General features: G+C 46.5%; 1 protein-coding gene across 9 annotated transcripts in view; it reads right to left on the reverse strand.

The window, feature by feature from the left end:
* The window catches only part of RYR3 (ryanodine receptor 3), a 1,450,647-nt gene that overhangs the window by 1,142,306 nt on the left and 281,853 nt on the right, over positions 1-26,488 (reverse strand). For all 9 annotated transcript variants that reach the window (XM_069208992.1, XM_069208994.1, XM_069208991.1 and 6 more), the window contains 2 exons: positions 13,215-13,289; positions 7,908-7,986 (listed from right to left, as the gene is read on the reverse strand). In XM_069208992.1, coding sequence (XP_069065093.1) covers positions 7,908-7,986; positions 13,215-13,289 — 154 coding nt within the window. The remainder of the gene's footprint in view (positions 1-7,907; positions 7,987-13,214; positions 13,290-26,488) is intronic.

Raw genomic sequence — 26,488 nt, forward strand, 5'->3', positions numbered from 1 at the left:
GTACAAATTAACTGTTTCTTTAGAAGAATGGTCTGCCAAACAAATTACCTTTACTTCTGAGATGGCGTCTGATCATTCACTTCTAGTTGACAGTCATTATTTCAAAAGTAGTTAAAAGTATTAAACACCTTGTATTTAAGTTAGTTGAGAAAGAAATATTTATTGAGTTTTAAATAAACCATATTCAACCATCTTCACTGATAAATGTACCTGGTCATCATGTCAAACAAATCAGTAATATTCATCGGACACCACCTTCTGTGAATGCAACCATGATGCCCTCAAGAAATTAGTAATATTAACTTGACATAACCTTCTGTGTACGCACTATGCTGCCCTCAAGAAATCAATAACATTAACTCAGCATCCCTTTCTGTGTATGCAACCATGCTGGACTAAATTCTATCAAACATTGGCTTTTGTTGTCTGCATTATCCACGCAGGAAGTAATATGTGTGGTGCCTAAATAAGCCCCACCCAAGCAAGTTGGCTTCAGTTTCTTTATGAGACTTTCCACGCCAGAACCGCGGAGTCAAGAAGAGTACTGACCACCAGTGTGTGAAAACTAGGACCCTGAAAGAGGAAAAAGTCCTAAGTCTATAAATCTGTTCCCAGAGTGGAGAGGAGGGTTGGGTCAGTAGAGAATCTGAGTCTAGATGAAGTCTCTAACAGATAAGGCATTACCGAAGGTAAGAAACGTGTTCATCTGATAAAGACTTTTAGCCATATATTTCTTAGTACAGAATAGATACTTAAGCAGTACCTCCAGAGAGGAGGTTCTTTGAACCAATTTCACACTAGAAAGTCCTGCAAGACCAAGTGGGCAAAGTGCCTGTCCCTACGGACCGGATTGTCCAGGTATCAGTGCTTGGTAATCATGTGGAGAGATGCCCAGGTTGCTGACTGACAGGTGTCCAGGACTGGGACTCTGCATGCTAATGCAGTGGTTGCAGCCTTGGCTCTGGTGAAATGAGTATGCACACCCACCGGGGATGCCAATTGGCCAATGTGTAGCATAATTTGATACAGAGCACGGAGCATTTCTGTATGGCCTTCCCTTTCTAAGCTCCAACGTACCCCACGAAGAGTTGTTCTCCCACCTGGAACTCCTTTGCGTGGCCAAGGTAGAATGACAGCGCTCTTTTTAGGTCAAGCCATTGGAGGACTGATGACCATGCTCAACAGTTCAGGATACCAGACTTTCCCAGTACGGAGCCACAAGAATGTCTTGGGCCCGGTCGATCATGATCTTCTTGAGAACTATGGGCAGGAGTAGTTTGGGCAAAAAGGCACACAGGAGGCCTGAGCTCCACTCAAGATGTAAAGCGACTCCAAAGTAAGAGTCTCCTGGGAAACTCCAGCATGCAGAACTGCTGAAATTGCTTATTCTTGGTGGTGGCAAACAGATCTAATCAAGGTTCTCCCCACTTCTGAAAGGGACCTTGCACTACCTCTGGATGGAGATGCCATCTGTGATCCGCAAGGCATCTTTGGCTGAGTTTGTCAGGCTCCGTACTATTAACAAATGGCCCATGACCCCACTCTGTCCTATTTGTCGTAGTACCCTATGACAGTGGTGTTGTCTGAACACCTGTGCCAGCCATCCCATGATTGAAGGAAGAAAAGCTTTAATTGGCAAGCGAATTGCCCAAAGCTCCAACAGCTTTATGTGGTGCACGGACTCTGCCGAAGACTGGAGTCATCTGGTCTCCACCTCTCCCAGATGGCCGCACCAGCCCAGGAGTGATGCATCTGTCACTACCGTTATATCTGGCTGGGGAAGGGAAAGGGGTCTACCACTGACCCAATCACGTTCTGTTGGCCACCACTGTAGTTCCCTCTGAGATCTGGACCATGTCAAAGATTCCCCTGGTGCTGCACCCACTGGGCTGTCAAGTCAGCAAGATGCTAATGAGGCCCAACAGCCTCAGAGTCAGACTCACTGAAGTCTTGCTATGTGGGAGGATAGGCCTGGAAATGCACTGTGTCCAAGACAGCTCTGATGAAAGGGGGGTCTAATTGGGAGTCAGGTGCAACAACAGCATGTTGATAGTGAACCCCAGTGACTGCAGGAGGTTCACCGTAACCTGAAGGTCGGTGACAACTGCCTGGGGTGAGCCCTCCTTCAACAGCCAGTCATTGAGGTACGAGAAGACTGAAATCCCTGACCCCTGCAGATACGTTGTGGCCACCAACATCACCTTGGTGAACACCCGAGGGGCACTCGTAAGACCAAAAGGTAGCACAGCAAACTGAAAGTGCTCTTGGCCCACTATGAACCGCAGATAATGTCTGTGGACAGGCAGGATGGGAATGTGGAAATATGTGTCCTGCAAGTCCAATGCTACCACCATCCAGTCTCCTGGATCTATGGCAGACAAAACTTGGGCAAGTGTGAACAATTTACACTTCTCTTTTTCCCAGAAAAGTTTGAAAAAGCGCAGATCCAGGACGGGACAACATCCTCAATCCTTCTTTGATGCCAGAAAGTAGCAGGAAGAGCAACCAAGACCTACTTCTGATGCATATACTCTCTCTATGGGTACTTGGCCAAGAGATCCTGCACTTTTTGACAATGCAAGAAGAGATTGCCCTCCATCAGCCAATCATAAGTGGGTGGCAAGGGTGATGAGGGTGTCACAATGGGGAGGGAGTAGCCCCTTTGTACTATCTGGAGTACCCAACAGTCTGATGTTACTGACCGCCAGTGAGGGAGGTGATGACATATACTGCATTCCACTGGATGCCCATGATGCTCTTAGGGCAGACTAAAGTTGCTTGGAGGCAGAGGCTTCTGAAGAGGTGATAGACTCCTCTGACTACTGGGCACCTGTCCCACACAGTCTATAGCAACAATGCCCTCGGCCACGAAAAGGCTGGGAAGCCTGCTGACTATGGTGGCTGGGAGGGTATGAACACAGTTGGAGCCCCCTTCTGTGGCCATGAAAGGGGCAGAAGGCAGATCGGGGTTGACAAGGGGCCATAGACAAGGACCTCCCTGTAGCCCTGCTAACCTTGAAGCGCTCCAGTACTGAATCTGCCTTGTTTCCAAAAAAGCAAGAGCCATCAAAGGGAATGTCCACGTGGGAATCCTGAACATCTCCTGAAAAGCCAGATGTTCTATGTCAGAGGTAGAACTGCAAGGCCACTGACGAAGAAATTGCTCTGCCCAGCGAGTCGGTCGTGTCAAGTCCACATCGGATGGTAAATTCAGCTGCATCTGTCCTACCCAGGCCTTCTCTGACACCATAGGCATCACTTGTGCAACTGAATCCCATAGTGTAAGGGAATAACGGCCCAATAGGGATCACGCAAAGAACAAGTACAGCAAAGAGCCACGCCCATTCAGCAGGAGAGTGGTAAGAGAGTGATACGTATTTGGTGGTGTATTTTGGAGTATACTGTCACAAATATATCACTAAAGCATGGTGTGGTAACAAACTGTTGTTTACAGGCAGCACATTTTTCACTGAAATGGCAAAACAATTTCCACAGACATGCAGTTTTACTGTTAAATATTTTCTGAATCCTCATTTCCACCCATTATTGTTTGCATGCTATATAGTTTATCATTTGCACATCACCATGTAAAGTGTCTTGTTTTAATCCTACTAAATTATTTCTTTCCATCACACTTAAGATTTACAGAAGAAAAATGTTCTTAATTTTGTGCTTTCCTAACTGCTGACATATTATAAGATATTCTACAAATCATGTTAGGAAAAAAACTGACATCCTACAGCCTTTCTTTTCAAACTCCCTCTGTATCCAAGCAAGATTGTCAGATGCTTCACTTTACAAAACCTGCTCCATTTGCAGTCAAAGAAAGAAAAGTAAACATCAATTTCCATGTTAAAAGAATAAGCAGCAATTTTGTCAGAAGATATTGCTTGACAATTGATCTCCGTCTTTGAACACAAAGCAAATATGGCAATATAAAAACCAAATTTAAAGGCAATGTTATGGCTCATGCACCTTCTGAACTCCACCATGTTTATTTTGGGGTTGTGGTAGCACTCCCCTGCACCCATACGTCCAGGGCCTATGAATGGAGGCTGATAATCATGCTGTATTTGACAATTTGCCATCGATGAAATGGTAACCTTGGTGTTGGTGTTGCCAATGTGGACAAGGAAGTCACAATCACCTCACTTGAGAAACCTCAATACTGCTGAAGTTTGGTAGACTTCAGATAATGTAAATTAAGACTTGTTTGGTGACACAGGCCACCTAAAAAGTCGGCAAAAATCACCAAAGAAAGCCTGGACCGTCACTGACTACTTGAAAGTAAAGAGACTTGGACACCTTGGGCCAAAACAATGTCGTTCTTTCGTTTTCCTCTTCAAGTTCAGATTGCAATGTTTGCCTTCGAGTGAAATAACATCCTTTCAAAGTCAGCTGCCTCCCACGGCCGTTCAGCCAGTCTGTGCCTAGCCAGGATGTGCTCTAAACAATGCACACCTCCCCTTCCTGGCCACTTATTGATTCACATCGAGTATGCTCGCTCTTGTTACTACTGCTAGACATTATTAGAGCAATGGAGAAGATCACTGTAATAAGCTGATGAGCTCTCATAAGAAATAGGCCAGGGTGACCAATGTAATTAAACGATGGCCTTGCACAATGACATGATTCACATGAACAGAGCGTGTCTGATAAAGTCTGCGCTTGGCACAAAGACCTACTATCGGAAAGGGCTTTCTGTTAGAAGACAAGAAAATCAAAGTGCCACATCCTCTCTGTGTGCACAGAATGAATACTGCAAACAAAGGTGACTCTGAGGCCGAGAGGTAGTATTCAGCTACAGGTATTAAGCTCAGCTTTCAGTGCTGTCAAAATCATGGACCTCTACTTTCTCTCCAGCTCCATCAGAGCTTTTACCGACTCTGCCTAGTGACTGACCAATCCGAGCTAGGTAATCAGACAGGATTAATATGCATTTTGCCCGTCAGGCGCAATGAAAAACATGCACTTTCCCCATTGATCCTCAGTTGAAACATAGTGGTTCGTGGAGAGATGATTTACAAGTGTGCTGAATGGGTTGCGCAATGACAAGATGCTTCACACTGCACCTCGCGAAGTGCCAGGTCACCATGCTTGGTTAGAAGCCTCTGGAAACATCTTTGTGATCGGATAAAATACTGGTCATAGAATCTAAAGTGACTGTAGTAGGGTGTACAGCATTGAGACCGTTCCTCATCCACAGAAGCCTACAGGAATAAGAAAAATTCCCGAACAAGTTGCAAATGGAGGACTGTGCATAGGCAGTACACAGCTACAAAGAAGTCCTTTGCACGACTTGTTACACCAAGAGCCCTCAGCTAGCATCTCCTTAAAAGGATACACAGTGAGAGCTGGGAGGGAGAAAGAGGCGCACTCTGCAATGCAGGGAGAAAGACAGCCAGGACAGACTATGTAGAGCAAGGTTCTGCAACCAGAGCTAGATGGACACAAGGGACATACCAAGTACTTTAAGGCCTGAACACTGCCACAAGGACCTTCCTCTGACCAAAAACCCAGCAATACAGATTGATTTCCAGACACAAAAATGTAATAGCTTAATAAAGCTCAACTCAGGAAAGCAATCCCATGGGGATGAAACCCAAGTGTATGTGCCTCAAGGAACAAAGGGCAAACAGTGACCACTTTTTCAGAAGTCATAGGCCACCAAAGCCATTAGAGCCCGAGTCTGACTAGCAAAATACAGGACTGCCAAGGTGGCAGCTGCAGAAAGAATCCCAACTGAACACTGCATAGCCAAGAGGAGAGAGGGATCAGGAAAAAGAAAAAGCAAGCAGACGAACAGAGCATGAAGCACACAGGTGGGATCACATAGTACAAGTAAAACTTAATATAAAAAAACGAGATAATGTTGTTATTTTAAGATTACTATCAATTTTCATTTATTTGAAAAACCTTCAGACTCACTGACAATAAACCGACTGGAAGCAGGCTCCAAAACTGAAGCTAAAGGAGCATACAGTGTGTTAAGACGTTTTAAGCTATTGAACCTCGAGAGACCTTTCAAACACCACATAATTGAGCATACCTTTAAGTAGAACTATTTACTGAGTGGTAACCCAATGATTAGAAATCAAGTAGATCACAGAACGTGTGATAACATGAAGAGCACAGACCTTCAAACTCCCAAGCCCCAACAGGAGAGAAGACCCACCCAACAGAAAAAAAGGAAGGCAGCCCACCAAAAAATACCTATCACGGTTAAAGACAAGCCAGCAAAATAAGGAAATAGTAAGACACACCAAAGGAGCCTAAACAGAGCTTGGATGAAGACCAAATCCCATAGCAGATCCAATGAGATGCAGGCTCTGTGACACAAATCCCATGAATAATCAAGTCCTGGATGTACCAGAATCAACCATGGAGCACACTCGATCATATCCTACCAGTGTGACTACTGTAAGCTGACAGCAAGAAGGGCTAAAGTTCAGGAATCAAAACTCTATCGGAGACTCTGAAACTGGCCCCTGCAGTGATGCAACAGCTGCAATGAGTCCAGTAGGCAAAAATGTGCCATCCACACAATACAGGAAGATCATTAGCTCACCCTACGATGAGGGAGGAGAAAAGAAGGACCCGATGATATGAAACCCTAAAACCCTGGACCTAAGCAAGTGAAACTCGGACTCTGAGTTAGCGAAGCACCAGACATGGCTAAAGGTCCAAGAAGAGTGGGGCAACATCCTCTTAAAGAGAGCTGAAAGTGGTCTCAAAGAGCACAGATGTGCAAAGGAAAGGGACGGAACCTATGTCCACTGGAGGAGGGCCAGTCTCAGGCCAGGAGACCGCAGTGAAAAAAGTCAGCTCCGTCCCAGCTAGTGCCAAGGCATGTGAGGAACCATGACATACGCCTGCTAAAGAAGAGCAGAAAATAAGCAGGAGACACGTACCTGAAAGCAGACTACTGCCCACGGGCAGTCTACAGAAGTAGCACCCCATTTTCAGTTGGAGACAGACAAAAGTGGGCAGGCCAAAGTATCCTTTTATAGTCATAAGAAGCAGAGTTGAATATGGAAGTATTTTTTGAAGAAGTAACAATGACTCCAGAGCACGAAACAAGTCGGGGGTACACGCAGGTGTACGCCATCTACCCACTATTTTTTATATTGCGGACGACGCCCCACCTGGTAAAACGTTGGGCCTCAGTGAAGTAAGCTGAATTTGCCCCGGGACACACTTACCTGCCCCTGCAATGTTGGCTGTTTTCTGAAGACTAACAAAGGTACAGGCGGTGCAGGGGCTTTTTTACTTTCAAGCTGGGCCGAAGACACGGGGAAGATTTAAGGGCCATCTGCTCACCCTTGGTGATAGTATATTCCTTTCTGGGAGGCATCTGCAGCCCCACACCTAGGTGCCAGAGCAGTGAAGGGGAAACAAAGGCACTAAGCTTTATATTGCTTAACAAGAATTTAAGAGAAACTATGATTTGGAAGCAAGCTTTTAACTTTGTTCAATTTTCATATAAAAGAGCCTTCACTGTGAGAATGCCAGTTGTGTCGGACAGTGTCAGTATTTACACGAATAGCCATTAAGTACCCCCTTATTTTAAAATGCAATTGTTTTACAGATGTCTCATCCTGTGGTGCCATATGTGATGTACCACACACTGTCACACGTCGCTATGGCACTTGTATATTACCTATCTTATTTCGTCCCCACCCCACTGCTTTTCTCACGACTTGTCCCCGCTCCAGTGAGACTCGCCCGAGAGTAACTAGGACGAGAAAGACAGGCGAGGAGGTAATAAAAGGATTTCCAGTGTCTCCAGAATCACATTACAGGGCAGAGATCGTCTACACTTAGCTGGACAGTGTATTTATCATTTGATGTTCAGTTCCACAGCACTTAGACGCCACAGCATCCAACATCACACCAAATATACCCACCTGTTGAGTTCTCCCGGAGCCCCACGTCAAAGGAAAGCTTGTCGGTGAGGGATCTGGATGTTGTCAAGCACGTCAAATACTGAAAAACAGAGTCAGGACCATGAAAACATCATGAAAACAACAATCCACAAAGATGTGTTTCTGAAAGCTCGGATCTAATCCGCGCCGTGTGACCCTCGGCAAACAAGCACTGAGCGTGTGCCCGGAGGGAGAGGTGACCCTCCAGAACGCCCGGACTCTGAGCTCATGACGCCTCTTTGTCTCGTCAGCACCTGTCATTCTAAGGAGGGATTGTTGTTTGAAGCGCCTCCATCTTGTGAATGCTGCATCTTTAGAGCTAGTCTCACGTCTTTGGGCACCCACTACCACCCTACACAGAGGCACAGATTTTAAGAGTATCATCCTTGCGAGGCCTGCCTCTTCCACACCCCCTCGGCTTGGTATTTCCAAAGACTTTTTGCAGAGCTTCACCTGCACTTTTCGTTTAAGCGCTTTCAGGCACAAAACCCTCCCCAAACATCCACCTTTGTTCTTCCTAGAAGCTCACATCTGATTGCCTTCACTGTATAGATACCAACCAATCCGAGAGCGGGAATTATCCTTCCATTGAAGGGAATCCAATGGGGTAAAGGACCCAATAAGTGACTTCCCCATCTCCCTTATTCTCAAAGTCTTGCTGTGACTGGGCTGCACTCATGTCACTAAGTCTACAGGGAGTGCAGAATTATTAGGCAAGTTGTATTTTTGAGGATTAATTTTATTATTGAACAACAACCATGTTCTCAATGAACCCAAAAAACTCATTAATATCAAAGCTGAATATTTTTGGAAGTAGTTTTTAGTTTGTTTTTAGTTTTAGCTATGTTAGGGGGATATCTGTGTGTGCAGGTGACTATTACTGTGCATAATTATTAGGCAACTTAACAAAAAAAAATATATACCCATTTCAATTATTTATTATTACCAGTGAAACCAATATAACATCTCAACATTCACAAATATACATTTCTGACATTCAAAAACAAAACAAAAACAAATCAGTGACCAATATAGCCACCTTTCTTTGCAAGGACACTCAAAAGCCTGCCATCCATGGATTCTGTCAGTGTTTTGATCTGTTCACCATCAACATTGCGTGCAGCAGCAACCACAGCCTCCCAGACACTGTTCAGAGAGGTGTACTGTTTTCCCTCCTTGTAAATCTCACATTTGATGATGGACCACAGGTTCTCAATGGGGTTCAGATCAGGTGAACAAGGAGGCCATGTCATTAGATTTCCTTCTTTTATACCCTTTCTTGCCAGCCACGCTGTGGAGTACTTGGACGCGTGTGATGGAGCATTGTCCTGCATGAAAATCATGTTTTTCTTGAAGGATGCAGACTTCTTCCTGTACCACTGCTTGAAGAAGGTGTCTTCCAGGAACTGGCAGTAGGACTGGGAGTTGAGCTTGACTCCATCCTCAACCCGAAAAGGCCCCACAAGCTCATCTTTGATGATACCAGCCCAAACCAGTACTCCACCTCCACCTTGCTGGCGTCTGAGTCGGACTGGAGCTCTCTGCCCTTTACCAATCCAGCCACGGGCCCATCCATCTGGCCCATCAAGACTCACTCTCATTTCATCAGTCCATAAAACCTTAGAAAAATCAGTCTTGAGATATTTCTTGGCCCAGTCTTGACGTTTCAGCTTGTGTGTCTTGTTCAGTGGTGGTCGTCTTTCAGCCTTTCTTACCTTGGCCATGTCTCTGAGTATTGCACACCTTGTGCTTTTGGGCACTCCAGTGATGTTGCAGCTCTGAAATATGGCCAAACTGGTGGCAAGTGGCATCGTGGCAGCTGCACGCTTGACTTTTCTCAGTTCATGGGCAGTTATTTTGCGCCTTGGTTTTTCCACACGCTTCTTGCGACCCTGTTGACTATTTTGAATGAAGCGCTTGATTGTTCGATGATCACGCTTCAGAAGCTTTGCAATTTTAAGAGTGCTGCATCCCTCTGCAAGATATCTCACTATTTTTGACTTTTCTGAGCCTGTCAAGTCCTTCTTTTGACCCATTTTGCCAAAGGAAAGGAAGTTGCCTAATAATTATGCACACCTGATATAGGGTGTTGATGTCATTAGACCACACCCCTTCTCATTACAGAGATGCACATCACCTAATATGCTTAATTGGTAGTAGGCTTTCGAGCCTATACAGCTTGGAGTAAGACAACATGCATAAAGAGGATGATGTGGTCAAAATACTCATTTGCCTAATAATTCTGCACTCCCTGTATCATCAGTCCTGCACTTTACCTCCTGCCCGCTATTCATCGAAGACTTACAGGCACTTGTCTTGCACTCTGTGCCCATCTCATCAGGTTTACCAGCCACTGGGCCTGCACTGCATGTCCTCTATCCCACTATTTCACAAAGCCTGCCATGCAACTACCCTGCTCTCAATGACCACGTCTCACTAACCCTCCAAGTCGCACAGGTTCCTGGACTGCAGTTAATGCCAACTTCTTTCAATCTCACCAAGGCTCGCATGTGCCTAGCATGTCCTCGGTGAGCACTGTGCCCCCATTTTACCAAAGTCTTTCAGACTACTGGCTTGCACTCAAAGTCCACTTCACCACAGTCTCACCAAGTGTTACAGGCACCTGTCCTGCACTCAATGTCTGCCACCCTTCCGTCTCAAGAAGTCATAGAGTGTCCATGATGGCACTTACTATGGCCTGCTCACTGTTTAAAAACGTCTTACAGGTACTGACATGCACTCAGTGTCTATTGCCCCACTACGTTACAAAGTCCTGTAGACAGTTGGCCTATGCCATACCAGTTGGCCTATACCATTATACCAAACATTACAGACACATGACCTGCACCAAATATCCACTGCTGTTCTAGGTCAACAGGCCCTACATGCTCGCTATCTTACCAAATCATACAGGCACCTTGCATGCACTGAATGTTCTCGGCTCACTATCTCACCAAGTCATGCAGGCACCTTGCCTGCACTGAATATCCCCCGATCCCCATTTCACCAAGTCATAGACGCACCTGCCCTGCTATCAATGTATTCTGCTCACCACCTCACCAAGTCTTAGAGGCACCTGGCCTGCACTGCATATTCTCTGCTCGCCACTTCACCAAGTCTTAGAGGCACCTGCCCTGCACTGCATGTTCTCTGCTCGCCACCTCATCAAGTCATACATACACCTGCCCTACTCTCAATGTTTCCTGCTCGCCACCTCACCAAGTCTTAGAGGCACCTGGCCTGAAGTGTATGTTCTCTGCTTGCCATCTCACCAAGTATTAGAGGCACCTGGCCTGCACTGCATGTTTTCTGTTCGCCATCTCACCAAGTCTTAGAGGCACCTGGCCTGCACTGCATGTTCTCTGCTCGCCATCTCACCAAGTCTTATAGACACCTACCCTGCACTGAATGTTCTCTGCTCGCCACCTCACCAACTCTTAGAGGCACCTGCCCTGCACTGAATGTTCTCTGCTCGCCACTTCACCAAGTCTTAGAGGCGCCTGCCCTGCACTGCATGTTCTCTGCTCGCCACTTCACCAAGTCTTAGAGGCGCCTGCCCTGCATGTTCTCTGCTCGCCACCTCACCAAGTCTTAGAGGCGCCTGGCCTGCACTGCATGTTCTCTGCTCGCCACCTCACCAAGTCTTATAGGCATATACCCTGCACTGCATGTTCTCTGCTCGCCACCTCACCAAGTCTTATAGGCGCCTGGCCTGCACTGCATGTTCTCTGCTCACCACCTCACCTAGTCTTAGAGGCTCCTGGCCTGCACTGCATGTTCTCTGCTCGCCACCTCACCAAGTCTTATAGGCACCTGGCCTGCACTGCATGTTCTCTGCTCGCCACCTCACCAAGTCTTATAGGCACCTGGCCTGCACTGCATGTTCTCTGCTCGACACCTCACCAAGTCTTAGAGGCACCTGGCCTGCACTGCATGTTCTCTGCTCGCCACCTCAACAAGTCTTAGAGGCACCTACCCTGCACTGCATGTTCTCTGCTCACCACCTCAACAAGTCTTATAGGCACCTACCCTGCACTGCATGTTCTCTGCTCGCCACCTCACCTAGTCTTAGAGGCTCCTGGCCTGCACTGCATGTTCTCTGCTCGCCACCTCACCAAGTCTTAGAGGCATCTGGCCTGCACTGCATGTTCTCTGCTCGCCACCTCACCAAGTCTTAGAGGCACCTGCCCTGCACTGAATGTTCTCTGCTCGCCACCTCACCAAGTCTTAGAGGCTCACGGTCTACACTCAGTATACACCACTCTGCCTACATCACCAAATTGTGCAGGCACCTGGTCTGCCCACTGAGTGTCAACTGTCCTGCTATCTTAGCAGGTCTTATAGGCACCCGGCCTGCACTCATGCTCGCTACCCCACCATGTATCAGACACACCTGCGCTTAGTGACCCTGCCCTACCATCATAAGATGTTTGCAGACACTTGCTATACATTCAACGACACATTCTCCCCTATTCACCCAGGTCTTCTAGGCACCAGACGTGCTCATTTGACCCTGCATTGCCTTGTTTGCATTCTGCCCTTTCCCACAATTCCATCAAGTGGTCCAGTCACCTCTCTACAGCCAGTGTCCCTTGAGCTGCTCTCCCACGAAGTCTTACCCACACAACGGGCTAAGCTTCCCAAACGGCTAGTTGTGCTCCACACCCCTGTGGGGAGCCATGATGCTGTAAGCCTCCATCGTTGTGGGTGCCAGCAACTGCAAAGCTCCCTTTGCCTCCCTTCATGACAAGTAAACTTCTGGGACGCTTTCCCTTACTGTACCATAAACATGTGTAAAGATACGTTAAGAAAAGGGCTTTCCACGCTTTCAGAGTAATATATGGTAGGTAAAACAAAGGTAACTCACGAAGTCTGATAACACCGGTTGTTGGAAGCAGATATGCTTGAAGGATGAGGAGCTTTTTAGTTTTCTGCTAACTAAATACGATAGGGAAACGGTAACTGTTGTTCGTTCTGAGGGCACATTTTGTCATTTGTTTCTGTTTTTCTTTCTTTCGATTCTTTACTGTTGCATCTTTTTCTGTACGGGTAACATGTCACTGAATGAATGTAATTTTCTTTGCCTCACTGGGGGTGGGACTTCAGGGTTATATTGATTTTAATCCTGTGCCCTATTGGACTCTTGGAAACCTTGTTCCCTTTACTTGGTATCAGATTCCTTGGTGCAAGCAGGTCACTCCATATTTACTAACCCGGGTATTACGGTTCTTTAATTCTCCAGGCAGCGTAGAAGAACAGTACTAAGTTCACTAGAGCTGCAGAACTCACCATTCCACTGAACGAATGCCGGAGAAGGATCGCATGTCCATACAGCAAGGTCCTGTGGCCGCCTCCTTGCGAAGCCTACAGAAGAGAAACGTATTGTAAGTAAAAACAGCAGGGCTGCAAGAAATATCCTACTTCTTGTGTGAATCCTTCTCTACCAACAAAGACTTTCCTCAGCCCTCCTGGCCAGGATACCCCGATTCACTTTAAGGTCAGTCCCATCTGCTCTCTGCATCCTAAGCCGACCATGCCCTCTGGATGGACTTAATTTACATCAAAAAATGAGTTAGGTCTTGGATTACAAATGAATCCGTCGAAGCTCTTAGCTGGGCACATCAAAACAACTTCTGAGTAGTTGTTAGATTTTGGGCCTTAATTCGCTGCTAGTTTAGCACTGTAGCATGATTTTCTATTGCACTTAATTAAGGTCGAGAAGGTGTTCGTCATCGGGTCTTCGGGGTCTGGACAGTAGACCTGCTGACAGTAGGCAGATGGATAATGGTAGACAGCAAGAAGCTACAATGAACTCCCATCCACTCCCTCACTACAATGAGGAGTAAAACGGGCCCGCAGGGGGCCTCCTTACCTTCCTGATAAACTTCTCGGAAGCATTAGGATCAAAAGAAACAATAACAAAATAATTTTCCTCAGACTCAAATCGCCAAACAGATTTAAGCACACACGATTTACAAAATTATTTGTTTTGCTCTAAAGTGGAAAGACATCCAACAGATTAGACCTCTGCTTTACTTATGTGCAAACCCACCGAAAGAACCATGTGTGCCGCTTAAACTGGTGAGTGGCCAGAACTGTCATATATGACCTACATGTTCTAGAGCGTGCATATTTTATTTTACTGTCAGAAAAGACGCATAGTGCAGTCCCTTCTGATTCAGCAGGAAGGCTACACTACTTGTCGTCCCTACTATCCCAACACAATAAATGTATAAAAAATACAGTTTTACCACTTTTATTTTAGACATATATCATCAATACATGTATCCACATTCAGAGGACTGCAGGTGCTCCTGGTGACAGCGCAATGCAGGTGAATAGAGTGCAGCCACAAAATTTGGCAATATATATATATATATATACATACGCGCGCGCGAGCATTAGTCTTAACCATCAGGAAAAAAAAATCAGAATCCAACGATATGAACATTCAAAAATTCCTGGCATCCTTTCCTGGCATTCGACATCACATGAAAAATGGTTAGGACCAACAAGTCGACGTTTTGAACCCGTAAGGTCATTCCAAAGGGGCCTCCCCAGCACAAAATCAAACGACAGGTGTGCCCAGATAAGATCCAGCTGTCATAGATACCCGTATTTTAACCAGTAAACATTTTGTCATTTTACCCACGGGGCACTGCCATAAGGCAGGAGTGGGTGCAGAACTGCCCATGCACAGACATGTGATTCGGTGGTTGTTTTCTCTTAACCACCTGCAGGTCTGGGGGGAACATCTTTCTTGAAGGAGTGTGGGAACTTCCTTGACATAATTGCTATGTGATTTTCCTCTCTATGTGTTCTAGCATCCTGCAACAGTCAATGGCTGAAGAGGTTGCCTTCTCCCAATGTGCGGGTGATTGTCTCCCCCATGCAGATCCAGTCAGTGCACACACAGTTTGCAGTAGCCTCCTTGGACAAGGATGATTCACCTCAGTTCTTGGGGTTCCATACCTTCTATGCAGTATGCCTGAACTTCAGCAAGCCCTGTTTATTCACTTGTTTGCATACTACAACGTTTTCCATTTCTTTGGTCTCTTGACACTTTAAGATAGCAAACCAATGCCAATAATTGTACCGTACTGATGGTCTCTGTTTAGCGTTGCATAGATTGTCAACATTCACCCTTCCCAGGAGCCATCTTATCTTAAGTGCACGCAATGAGGTTTGTAAGGCGAGGGTTTCCTTAGGTTGGTTTGCGTTCCCATAATTACATTGGAGCTTTGAGGCCTAGCATATCCTGTTCATCCACTTGCACCTGGGGAATGCCCTACCGAGGAATGCAACCGAGCTCATTTGCAAAGAGCTACAGAAGGAGACTCGAAAGAAATCTCCTTGCAATCTTGCAGCCTAAATTGAAACTGTAAATAAAACGTGTCAGCAGCAGTATGCAGGCGAAGCAAGAAGCAGGCCTCAAAGGATTGGTGGGAAACAAGAGAGAAATGATGCACGAATAGCTCTTTGCAGCACGTGCCTTCACGTCAATGGAAAGCTAAGGGGAAGTCATGGCGCGCTAGAAGCACAGATGGAGGGTAGCACCCACAATAGCAAAAGAAACTCATTTGTTGGACCACGTTCAAAAACAACACATGCTTACACTGGAAGGAGTTTAGTGCCTATGCAGGGGGCAACATTGCAGTCCTTCCATTTCATTTTGTGGGCTTACGCCGCTTCAAAAACCTGTAGTTAGGATGGGGTCCTGGAAAATGGGACGGCCTACACCAGAATACACTGGAAGCATACATATATAATAGTGCAACAGTATATGGGAAGGGTCCGGTTATACAATGGGGTCAGCCGAACTTATGGCTTTGTGTTACTGGCAAAAGTGATTCTAATTAGAAAACCTGTCCAGTGAGGGCGTTGTAGTCTTTCCTCGCAAGGAAAAGAGCTGGCCTTAGCCCTCCGAGTGCACTTTTGTTCTTGAAATGGAAACGAAGTTCTGTGTCATGGAGACAAATAAGGCATTAAGCTAACGTTAAGAGTCAACACTGTAAATGCTCCTGTACATAGTCTTTCTTCTGTTTCATGTTTCCCTCAGCATCGCATCACAAGCACAAGATAGTCCAATCAGCAGCCTCACACGATCTAGGTTTCAAGCCCTGTGTCTGCTTCACAGCAGATGTCCATTTCATCCCTTGAATCCCAACACACCCTGTTGTTCCGTTAGGTAATTCGCTGATTCTCCCAGCGAGTGATGCTTCGGCCGTGACTACCTGGGTGCAGGTACTTTTCTGCTGTACATTTGTCTCAGTACCGATTCTGTTAATTTTTTCGCGCCTTGAATGTGCACGCTGGACCTTTTTCTCTGTTTTACATAGTTTTTCACCGGTTTGGTCTTGCATAATCCCGTCCTAGTCATCCGCATCGCCAATTCCAAATAATCAATCAGAGAGAGAATAGGTAGATCTGGAGTGGGCCCTCCCTCCTGAAGTCATCACTGGAAGAGGCAGCTGGCATGGGCAGTCAGCTGCTGCCAGTGCTTAATTTGTAAATAAAAACGTGCCGGTGCTCAAAGCCTTCCTCTTAAACACGCGTCTGTTCCAATTAAATGTGGAAACAGGAATACTGAGGCAGCATAATCCTGAAGCCATCTCGGGCCTCGTCAATCCATTTATAGCCACTCCCTGCCCTTTCAGTTCACTCTTGCAGCTTTCTGCTTTCTCCCATTGTGACGCTTTTTTTGTTTTTCTCTTCCTTCGTCTTTCCCATCGATATCTTTTGCTCGCAGCAAGTGCTTAGGGAAGAATAATAAGCGCCGGGCCTCAAAAATAAGTGCCGGTGCTCACCGGAAACAACAAGCACAAATTAAGCACTGGCTGCTGCCGTGAACACAGGTTTTTAGAAGAGAGTGTTCCCTCACCAGCGGGAAGGAGAGGAAAGATTCAGCTGAGGACACATTATAAAGGCATTTGACAGGGTCTCGGAGATTAATTATTCATAAATCACAGTAAGTTTACTAGCATGGAAGCATGAGGGCTTCACTTAGGAAATTAGCAAACATGCCTCTCCTCCCAATAGAAGATAAAATGTACTTTTCCAAACATTAAGGGGGGACAAAGAATTATTTCTTGGACCGAACAACAAACTACTAGCGGCATCTCAAGTCTTGGAAAAGCGCATGAAGGTTTTTTTTTTTTTTTTTAAAGCTATGCGTTCATAAAAGGGTATTATCAGGATTTTCCATGTTAACGGTTGTAAATCACAGGGCCATCCGTTAATAATGTGCTTGTGCGAGATGCATTCACTCATGAAATGCCATAGATGGAGGTGTACCCAATTATATCTGTAATAATAATATCGACCATATCGACTCTACAGCAGTGGTTCCCAACCTTTTGACTTCTGTGGACCCCCATTTTATCAATACTGGAGCCCGGGGACCCCCACTGACTCATTATTGGAATCCGGGGACCCCCACTGAGTCATTACTGATAGTTGGAACCCAATATTATTCAATTTTCTAAGCAGTCGCGGACCCCCTGAGGAGGCTTCCCGGACCCCCAGGGGTCCCCGGCCCACAGGTTGGGAACCACTGCTCTACAGTATTGAAGATCACCACGGCCCTCAGTACAAATTACGGATTTCCTCTAGGAGCGATTACTCCGGGTTGGATTCCACCATCCGCAATTCTGAATGCCTCCAGACCCGGAAGCTCAGCCCTGATAATTCTGGGCCAGGGGACAATGGATCTTTCTGCATGCTGCTGAGGACACCGGAAGTAAAACACAGGCTGTCTACGTCCCACCACTGTCGCAAGGGTGCAGCGGGCAGTCCCTCTAGGACAGGCTCGTGCTTGCCTTGACCGCTGCCCCACCTGGCCCTCCCATGCCACCATCCACCGACTGCCGAAGTTTATGCTCACACTTTTCACCTGCTCTGAGCAGGCGGAAAATACAAAATGTCGGAGGTTTTCTTCCTGGAACTAGGAATAACCCCGTATTAGCAGCTCCATGTAGGTGTTCGTCGTCCCTGGTAGAAATACTGGAATATAGAGTGGGGATTACAGAAAGAATCTGAGATTCTGGATCCCCGATAGCCCCCACACCAAATTCCAACAGAGTCGTAATATAGCAAATCCACTTACCAATATATTGGGAGTCAATATTGTGGAATGAGAAGTATGGACCGATACTAAAACTTGAATATAGAGATTTATCACCAAGTAAACCTATTAATTTACACTAGACAGAGATACAAGTCCCTCATTTAGGTCCGCAGATTCAGAATCACCAATCATGAGAACATCTACACTGGCGTTTGATAGACTGGTGCACTTCTGGCAATGACACTTAAGGTATACATCCCTGGCACTGATACTCTCATGAATAGACATACCACTCGCACTTGATGGATGGATGTATTAATGGATGAAAGCCTCTCTGGCACTGCCACTTCATAGATGGGTGTACCCCTGGCACAGACGCCCATCTGTAAGTACACTCCTGGTACTGGCAAATTAAGGATAGGTGCACTAGGGGCAATGCCATTTCATGAATGGAAGTGCTCCTGGCACTTCATGGTTGAATGTACCCATGGGACTTGCATGCGTGGGATAGACATACCTTTTGCATTTTCACTTCATGGATGTGCCCCAACATTGGCACTCAGCAGAGGGGTGTACCTCCAGCTCTGGCATTTTATGAATGAATGTATCTCTGGCAAAAGCACTTTATGAATGGATGACACTGGCATGGCAGAGGCACTTAATGGGTGAAGCACTCCTGTGACTGGTACTCCATGAATGAATATACCTCTGCCAATGGCATTCCATGTATGAATGTACCCCTGGTGATGATGCTCCATTTAATGATTTGGTCCCGATGCTGGCAATTCTAGGATGAATGTATCCTTGCACTGTCACTCAATCTATAGATGTTTCACTGGCACTGCATCCATGAACCCATAGCAGGCACTGGCATTTATGGTATGATACACTCCTGTTACTATCATTCCATTTAGGCATCCACCCGTGGCAGTGGCACTCCTTCTGTGGATGTGTCCCAGCCCCGTTCACTCCATCTATAGAGGTATCCCTGGCACTTCACAGTTTTAAAGATTTAAGTGAAAACTATGCTTAAAATCACAAAGCGCCAACTGTGGTTATCTGGTTGCACAGGACCGGGACAAAGTCTCAAGTTCAGTCCGACTGAGATAGAAGAGGGACGAGATATAGCTACCAAGTTAGGCCCACTGAATAAAGTACCTTAAACCGTGGTTGCAGAGCGTTGCAAGATCTTGCATCAGAGATGCACCATGCACCTGCATTCCCAAAGAAGATGCGGGCTGTGATGCGAGGTTTTGCGTCAGAGATGCATCACGCAGTGGTGGTTCCGATTAAGCTGTCTGCAGGACTTGGAATGTGAGTTCCTGCTTCATCAACGAGGATGCCGTTGATGCCGGTTTGCGGTGTGAAGTCCTGTTTGGGGGATACATCGTACAGTGGTAGTTCTTAGGAGCTGTGATGCTAGGTCCTCTGCCGGGAGTGCATCAGCACCAGTACCAGTACCAATGCAGAGCTGCATTGCACTACATTGGTTCTGCCCAAGAGACCATACCTAGGCTGGCAGAGCACCTTAAGAACCACTTCCAAGGGTCTAGGATTAGGGTTGCACCATTTAGGGGACACGACTCACAGCAGACAGAATCCAAATCCTGGATTTAAGGAGGTTGTAGCCTTTTCTGTCTTGATGCTCTGATGAAGAAGCCAGCCAACTGGCCATTGGAGTCACTTTGGTGGCTCTAGGTTAAAGATGCAGGCCCAGTCCTCTTCACTCAGGCAGCAGGGAATCAGGGCAACAGAGTATCAGGGCAGAAGAGTAGCAGTCCTTGCAGCAGAGCAGCACAGCAGTCCTTCTGAGTCTTTCACAGGTCCAGAGGTGTATGGAAGAGTTGAGTATAGGGGCCCAATATTTATACTTTGTGTTAGCTTAGAAGTAGAAGGTTCTGGAGGTTTCCACTCCCAGAGTGTTTGGAATTTCCTGCCTCCCTGATGTGGTCCTAGCCTGTCTGGGCACACAACAGACTGCAGTGAACCTCTTTGTGAGTGTGCTGAGGGAGAGCCTTTTGGATGTGCAAGCGTGGAGGGTGACAGCTCCTCCAATATCAATGCAGAGATGGCCCATCCTGACAACTCCTATTATCATTCTGTCTCACTGTCTGGGAACAATACACAGAGGCCAACTGCCAGTTACATCAAGTCATGTGAACCAAGATACAGGCGCAGGCACCAAATGGTTAGGACATGAAAATGCCAACTTTCTAAAAAACTGGCATTTTCAGAACTGTGACTTAAAATCTGACTTTACCATTAAAGGAGGCTTCAAATTACAATTCTTTAGAGACCAAACTCAACATTTTGACCTACTCCCAATTGAAAGTTGTCACTTAATAAATGTAATAAGGTAACTCAATGTCATCCTATCAGAAAGGTAGGCCTCACAGTAGTAAACAACGAACTTTGGAGTTTTTCACTACCAGAGGATGTAGAACTTAAAAGTACATGTCCAAATATTTAAATACACTGCACCATGCCCTATGCGCTGTTTAGGGCCTAACCTAGTTGTGACTTATATGTATTAAAAAGGGAGGTTTAGGCCTGGCAAAAGGTTTATTTTGCAGGTTGAAATGATAGTTTAAAACGGCGCACACAGGCTGCAATGGCAGGTGTGAGATGTACAAAAGGCTACTTAAGTGAGTGGCACAATAAGTACTGTAGGCCAATGTTAGATCTGACATCCTTGGGGTGGTCACCCCTAACTTTTGGCCTGCCTCCCTCCACTTTTGAGACACTGTTTCTGCTGGATTTTAGACTCTGCGCACTTTACCACTACTAACCAGTGCTAAAGTGCATATGCTCTCTCCCTTTATACATGGTAACATTGGATCACACCCAATTGGGCTATTTAATTTACTTATAAGTCCCTAGTAGAGTGCACTATATGTGCCCAGGGCCTGTAGATTAAAAGCTACTAGTGGGCCTGCAGCACTGATTATGTCACCCACTTCAGTAGCCCCTTTACCTTGTATCAGGCCTGCCATTACAAGGCCTGTGTGTGTAGTTTCACTGCCAATTCAACTTGGCATTTAAAAGTACTTGCCAAGCCTAAAACTCTCCTTTTTCTACATATAAGTCACCCCTAAGATGTGCCCTAGGTAGCCCCTAGGGCATGGTGCTGTGTAGGTAAAGGGCAGGACATGTACCTGTGTAGTGTACATGTCCTGGTAGTGTAAAACTCCTAAATCCATTTTTACACTGCTGTGAGGCTTGCACCCTTCATAGGCTAACATTGGGGCTGCCCTCAAACATTGTTTGAGTGGTAGCTGCTGATCTGAAAGGAGTAGGAAGGTCATATTTAGTATGGCCAGAATGGTAATACAACATCCTGCTGACCAGAACCTGCACCCTGACAAGAAGAACTGCCTGGCTGCCTAAAGGACTCATCTGACTGCTTTCTGAAGAGGACTGCTGCCTTGCTGTTGCCCTGCTGTCTTGCTGCTCTCTTGCCGTGCTGCAGAAGTGCTCTCCAAGGGCTTGGATAGAGCTTGCCTCCTGTTCCCTGAAGTCTCAGGACCAAAAAGACTTCTCTCCTGCAGCTGAAATCCCTGTGCGGTGAAAATTCGATGCACCGCCTGCCAAGAACGACGCACCGCCTGCTGGCGGTGAAAAATTCACTGCACGCCAAGTCCGGAATGACGCAGCCTGACTTTGTGACAGAAGATCGACAGCGCCAGCGACACGACCATAACTTTGACACACAGCGCTACTGGATCAACGCAAGCCGACTCAGAACGACGACGCCCGACTTCCTGAGAGGAATCGATGCAGTGCCTGCAGTGCGGAAGAAAATTCCACGCATCGCCTTCCGGAATCGACGCAGCCCCTGTGACTTCACTCCGCAAGCCCAGGAGTCCACACATCATCCCAGGGGTGTCTGAAAACCCCGCAACCCGAAGAGGATCCAAGTCCGCGCGCCGGAAATCGATGCAACGTCTTCCCGCGAGTCTGTGTGCGAAGGGGTGAATCTGACGCACACTCACCGTTTTCCACGCATCTCCTCCTCTGCAGTCCCTTGCGAGGATTTTTCAACGCAAACCAGGTACTTTGCCCTGCCCGGGACACTTGTTGTTTCTAGGAGAACTTAAGATACTTTTTTTTGCTTTTACAGAAATATTTCAACTCTAAGACACTTGATATCACTTTCAGTGATATCCCTACATTTTCTTATTTCATCTTCAATCGTTTTGATCTGCATTTATCCAGATAAATATTATACATTTTTCTAAACACTGTGTGGTGTATTTTTTTGGTGCTATTTTGTGGTATTGTATGACTTATTGCACAACATTTTACACATTGCCTTCTAAGTTAAGCCTGACTGCTCAGTGCCAAGCTACCAGAGGGTGGGCACAGGATTATTTGGATTGTGTGTGACTTACCCGGACTAGAGTGAGGGTCCCTGCTTGGACAGGGGGTAACCTGACTGCCAACCAAAGACCCCATTTCTAAAAGCCAACTAGTAGCATTTTATTTACAGTCCCTGGGTACATGTAGTGCGACTTTACTAGGACGTTACAGGTAAATTCAATGTGCCAATTGGGTGTTAGCCAATTTGACCAGGGTTAGAGGGGAGAGGACAAGCACTTTAGCACTGGTTAGTTGTGGTATAATGTTCAGAGTACTAAAATACAACAAAAAAACAGGTTCAGAAAACAGGGAGGTAAAGGCAAAAGGTTTGGGGACAATCCTGCAAAGAGGGCCAAGTCCAACAATGGGTATGCATGTCCTTGCTGCTGGCACTTTTAGATGGTGTGGTCTTGGTGCTAGTACAGACATCATGGATGCCTGTGCCTCTGGATCAGGCACTTAAGTAGATGTGGCTCTGGATTTTGCACTTCTTGAATGGATCCTGCACTTCATGAATGGATGTGCCTCGGGATCCTGCACGTCTTGAATCGATGTGCCTCTGGATTCTACACTTCTTAATGCATCTGCCTCTGGATCTTGCACTTTTTAAATTAATGTTCCTCTGTATCATGCACTTCTTGAATGGATGCCTCTAGATCCTGCACTTACTGAATGGATGTGCCTCTGGCACAAGGATTTCATAGATGGATGTACCCGGACTGGTGATACTTCATCTATGAATACCCCACAATGCTTGAAATTCATGAAGTGACATACCCCTGTTACTGGCACTTCATAGATGTTCGTACCATAGGGACAGGCACTCTATTTACGGACGTGCCCCTGATACAGACATGGAATCTATTGTTGTGCCCCGATACTGACTTTCTCTCTGGAGATATATCACTGGCACTCCAATGATGTACCTCTGGCATTTCATGGATATTCTTGATACTGACTCTTCATAGATGGTGAATCCTTGGCGCTGGCACTTGATGGATGATCTACCTTCAGCATGTCAGGAATGTGTCCCTTGCACCGACAATTTCATGGATGGTAGTATCACTACTACTTCAGAGTTGAATGCAACCCCGCCCCCCTTCCCTCCGACAATGTCACCCCATCTATTAAAGTACCCCTCTCTCAGGGTCCTCATGGATGAATGTACCCCTAATACTGGTATTCCATCTGCGGAGGTGCCCCTGATATTTCGAAGGGACAACTGTTTCTTTCACTAATTCTTGACATTAAGTTGAGGGCTGTGGGGTGCCTCGTGCACCTGGGTTTTCAGTATTTAGTGTGAGATTTCCCGTTCCCACATGGCCATGCCCTGGTTGAGCTCTGACTGGCAAATGGCTGAATCTGCCCCTGCGCTGCAGGCCCTCCAAAGTAAGGAATCTGCCCGCTCGTGCGTCCTGAGATCTCCCTAGAAGCCACGTCGGCCTCAGTCAGCAGAAGCCTCGAGCCTGCTGAGCAAGAATCGCTTGTCTTAGGCACCAAGTGCGGCAGAGTGGACATGACATCTGTCCCAAGGAGCAGACACCTTCCTTACCACCCACATAGCTGCTCTGACTACTGGCCCCGGCGGGTCATAGCGCTCTGCAAATAGAAGCAGTGCTAAAAGGGGGTGCCACGCCGCTCTCCGGATTCCGAGGGCTCAGCTCCGCGCCGTGCCAGGGAGCATTCCGCGGGAAACCACAGGCCGGGCTGCTGCAGGGTCTAATCCGCCATCTTTCGCTGGACACCCTACCGTACATGTAACTGTCACCAGGAGATTAACTCAGTAAAAAGAATGTCTTATTCCTTCCCCACTGTCCCGCAGGCTTGGATCCGCCTGGCCCAAAACGAGCGGGGCTCAGGGGGCCCATGGCACCCTTGACACCAGAGAGCATTATGGGTTTATATTAACGAGATCTCTCAGCAGGTGGCACTTTGTAATGCACTCGGACCGGCGGGTGCGAAAATGCAGTAGTGGGAGAGGCTTTGACTGATAGGAGTAATCAGCATGGCTGGAGAGCTCGCCGCCCTCGCTGGCTTAAAAAATCCCTCTGACAGGTGAAGTGAAGTTAGTGCAGCCTTCGCTCACATGATGGGGAACTGATGGTGCGCAGACTTAAGCAACATGGCCACCAGTAGCTCTTACAGTGCCATGGGTTTGGGGATTAGACCCCTGAAAGGAAGGATAAACGAGGCTGTAGTGCAGAGGTGGATAAATGAGTCCCCACCATGTTCGTTGCAATTGCGTCCACCCCTTCGGGTAAGGAACTGCCAAAGGCCTGCGAAGCCCTGTGAGTAAAGGCTTTTTTTACTCAGAGCAAAGGGGCCTGAAGGTGTGACCCTCTAAGACATTGAGGAAAGATGGTCTAAATCCTTCAGGATGGCTTTCGTTCCACTGCTAAGCCTTACTCCTAGCACAGCATGCATTTGCATTTTGTCTAGGAGGCTTTGTTTACTTCAGTTCACACTGTAGACAGAAGTCCAGTGTGAACAATGATAGACTTGGCACTCCTGCAGACATCCAACCACATGTAAGTTCTAACTGGTATGGTAACCACAACAGCTGAGAGCATTCAATGGAAGGTCAAAGGAGGTTACGGCATAGGGCTTAAAGAAAGCCAATGTTAACTACAATGTGATTTCTTCAGATAGTGAGGTCTGCTAAAATTCAGCAAAAACACCACTGGGTTTAATGACCGATCAATAGATTAAATCATTGTCAAGGGACCTGAGTCAGAGAGATGACCTCTATTCAACAGAGGGTTCCTGTGAAAGGCAACATTCAGCTGGCTTAATTACTTGTTAGTTGTTTCCTATGTTGCTAAAGGGGATTGCCAAAGAATGACCCTCTCAAAGGAAAGGGCTAACATTGATTCCCAATACCTTGTGTAGGGCAACTGAGATCTTGGATGGATGGTCAGTCTCTACCATTACAGTAAACGCAACTGGCATGGAGCACGCTGGAAGGCTTTGCATCACATTAAACAGTCACTCTGTCCATGTCTTGTCATAAGCTTCTGAAGAGAACCACTGAAGATGCCAAATGTGTATATAAGCACTGTCAACAGGATATAGAGTTTTGGGCCCACCTCTTCAGCATGGCACTCCAAGAAACCACTCCTCCAAGCAGCCACCCTGAAGCTCAAGTTTGGCACTTCTACAATGTCTCAAGCAGGTAACATCTTACTGTCCCCTGTAAAATGAAAATCTAAAAGGTACAGGTAGGTCCTGGTATCCTGCCACTTTATGATGGCACTCTTATACTCCTTGGGTAGGTAATTGGTCTAAAACCCTGTCGATTTCTGGGCTGTGACATCCGATTAATTGGCAAGCAGATACCTTTAAACAGAAAGCAGTGTCAACTGAGGCTTACTGCTCCATACTGCGAAGGCACCAAATAAGCCAATGAGCGGTGGATAGATCCCAATCCCTCTCAATGATCGCCAAGAGCCCTTGATGCGACTTATCCATGCACTAGAAATTAGACCAAGGGGTCCAGAGTTCTAGACACGTCCTGCTCCTTACAGATGAAAGCATATGCTCCAACCAATTGACTATCCTCCTATCGCTCTATCAGCAGGTGTCGTGAGAGGTGAGCAGAACTCTGACAAAATAATCCAAACTATTACCTCTTCTTTCCTGTCTTAGTGCTGATTCAATGAAAATTAATAAAACCATCACTGTGGGTTAAGAACGTAAGAACAGGTAGGGTTGTATGACGTTTCAGTCTTCCCCCTCGAAGTTGGATGAAGCTGGCAAACATCACACTTCACACAATTTGCAGTTTCTGCAGAACAGTCAAACCTTCTTAGAGCGGCACAAAAACATGGTTTTGAAAGAATTTTCGTACAGAACATAGCCTACACACTTCCTGCTTATAGATGAAAAGCTGCTTGGATTTTACACACCGAAGCAACGAATGTTTGTCTTTTGTTCTACAGTTGCAAATGTCATTTAGAGACAAGAGCAGACCAGGCAGTCGTCATATCCAAGGTGGAGCCTATAAAAAACCCTTGCAAGTTAAATGGGAGAACCAAGTTAACACTTATATCTCTGGAGCAGCCACACTAACCATTTGAGGTATCACATATAAAATAACATACACCACACTGCTAGTACAGAGGATGGCATGAACAAGCAC

The sequence above is a fragment of the Pleurodeles waltl genome, chromosome 9 (assembly GCF_031143425.1).
Source record: "Pleurodeles waltl isolate 20211129_DDA chromosome 9, aPleWal1.hap1.20221129, whole genome shotgun sequence".
In the NCBI taxonomy this organism is placed as follows: Eukaryota; Metazoa; Chordata; class Amphibia; order Caudata; family Salamandridae; genus Pleurodeles; species Pleurodeles waltl.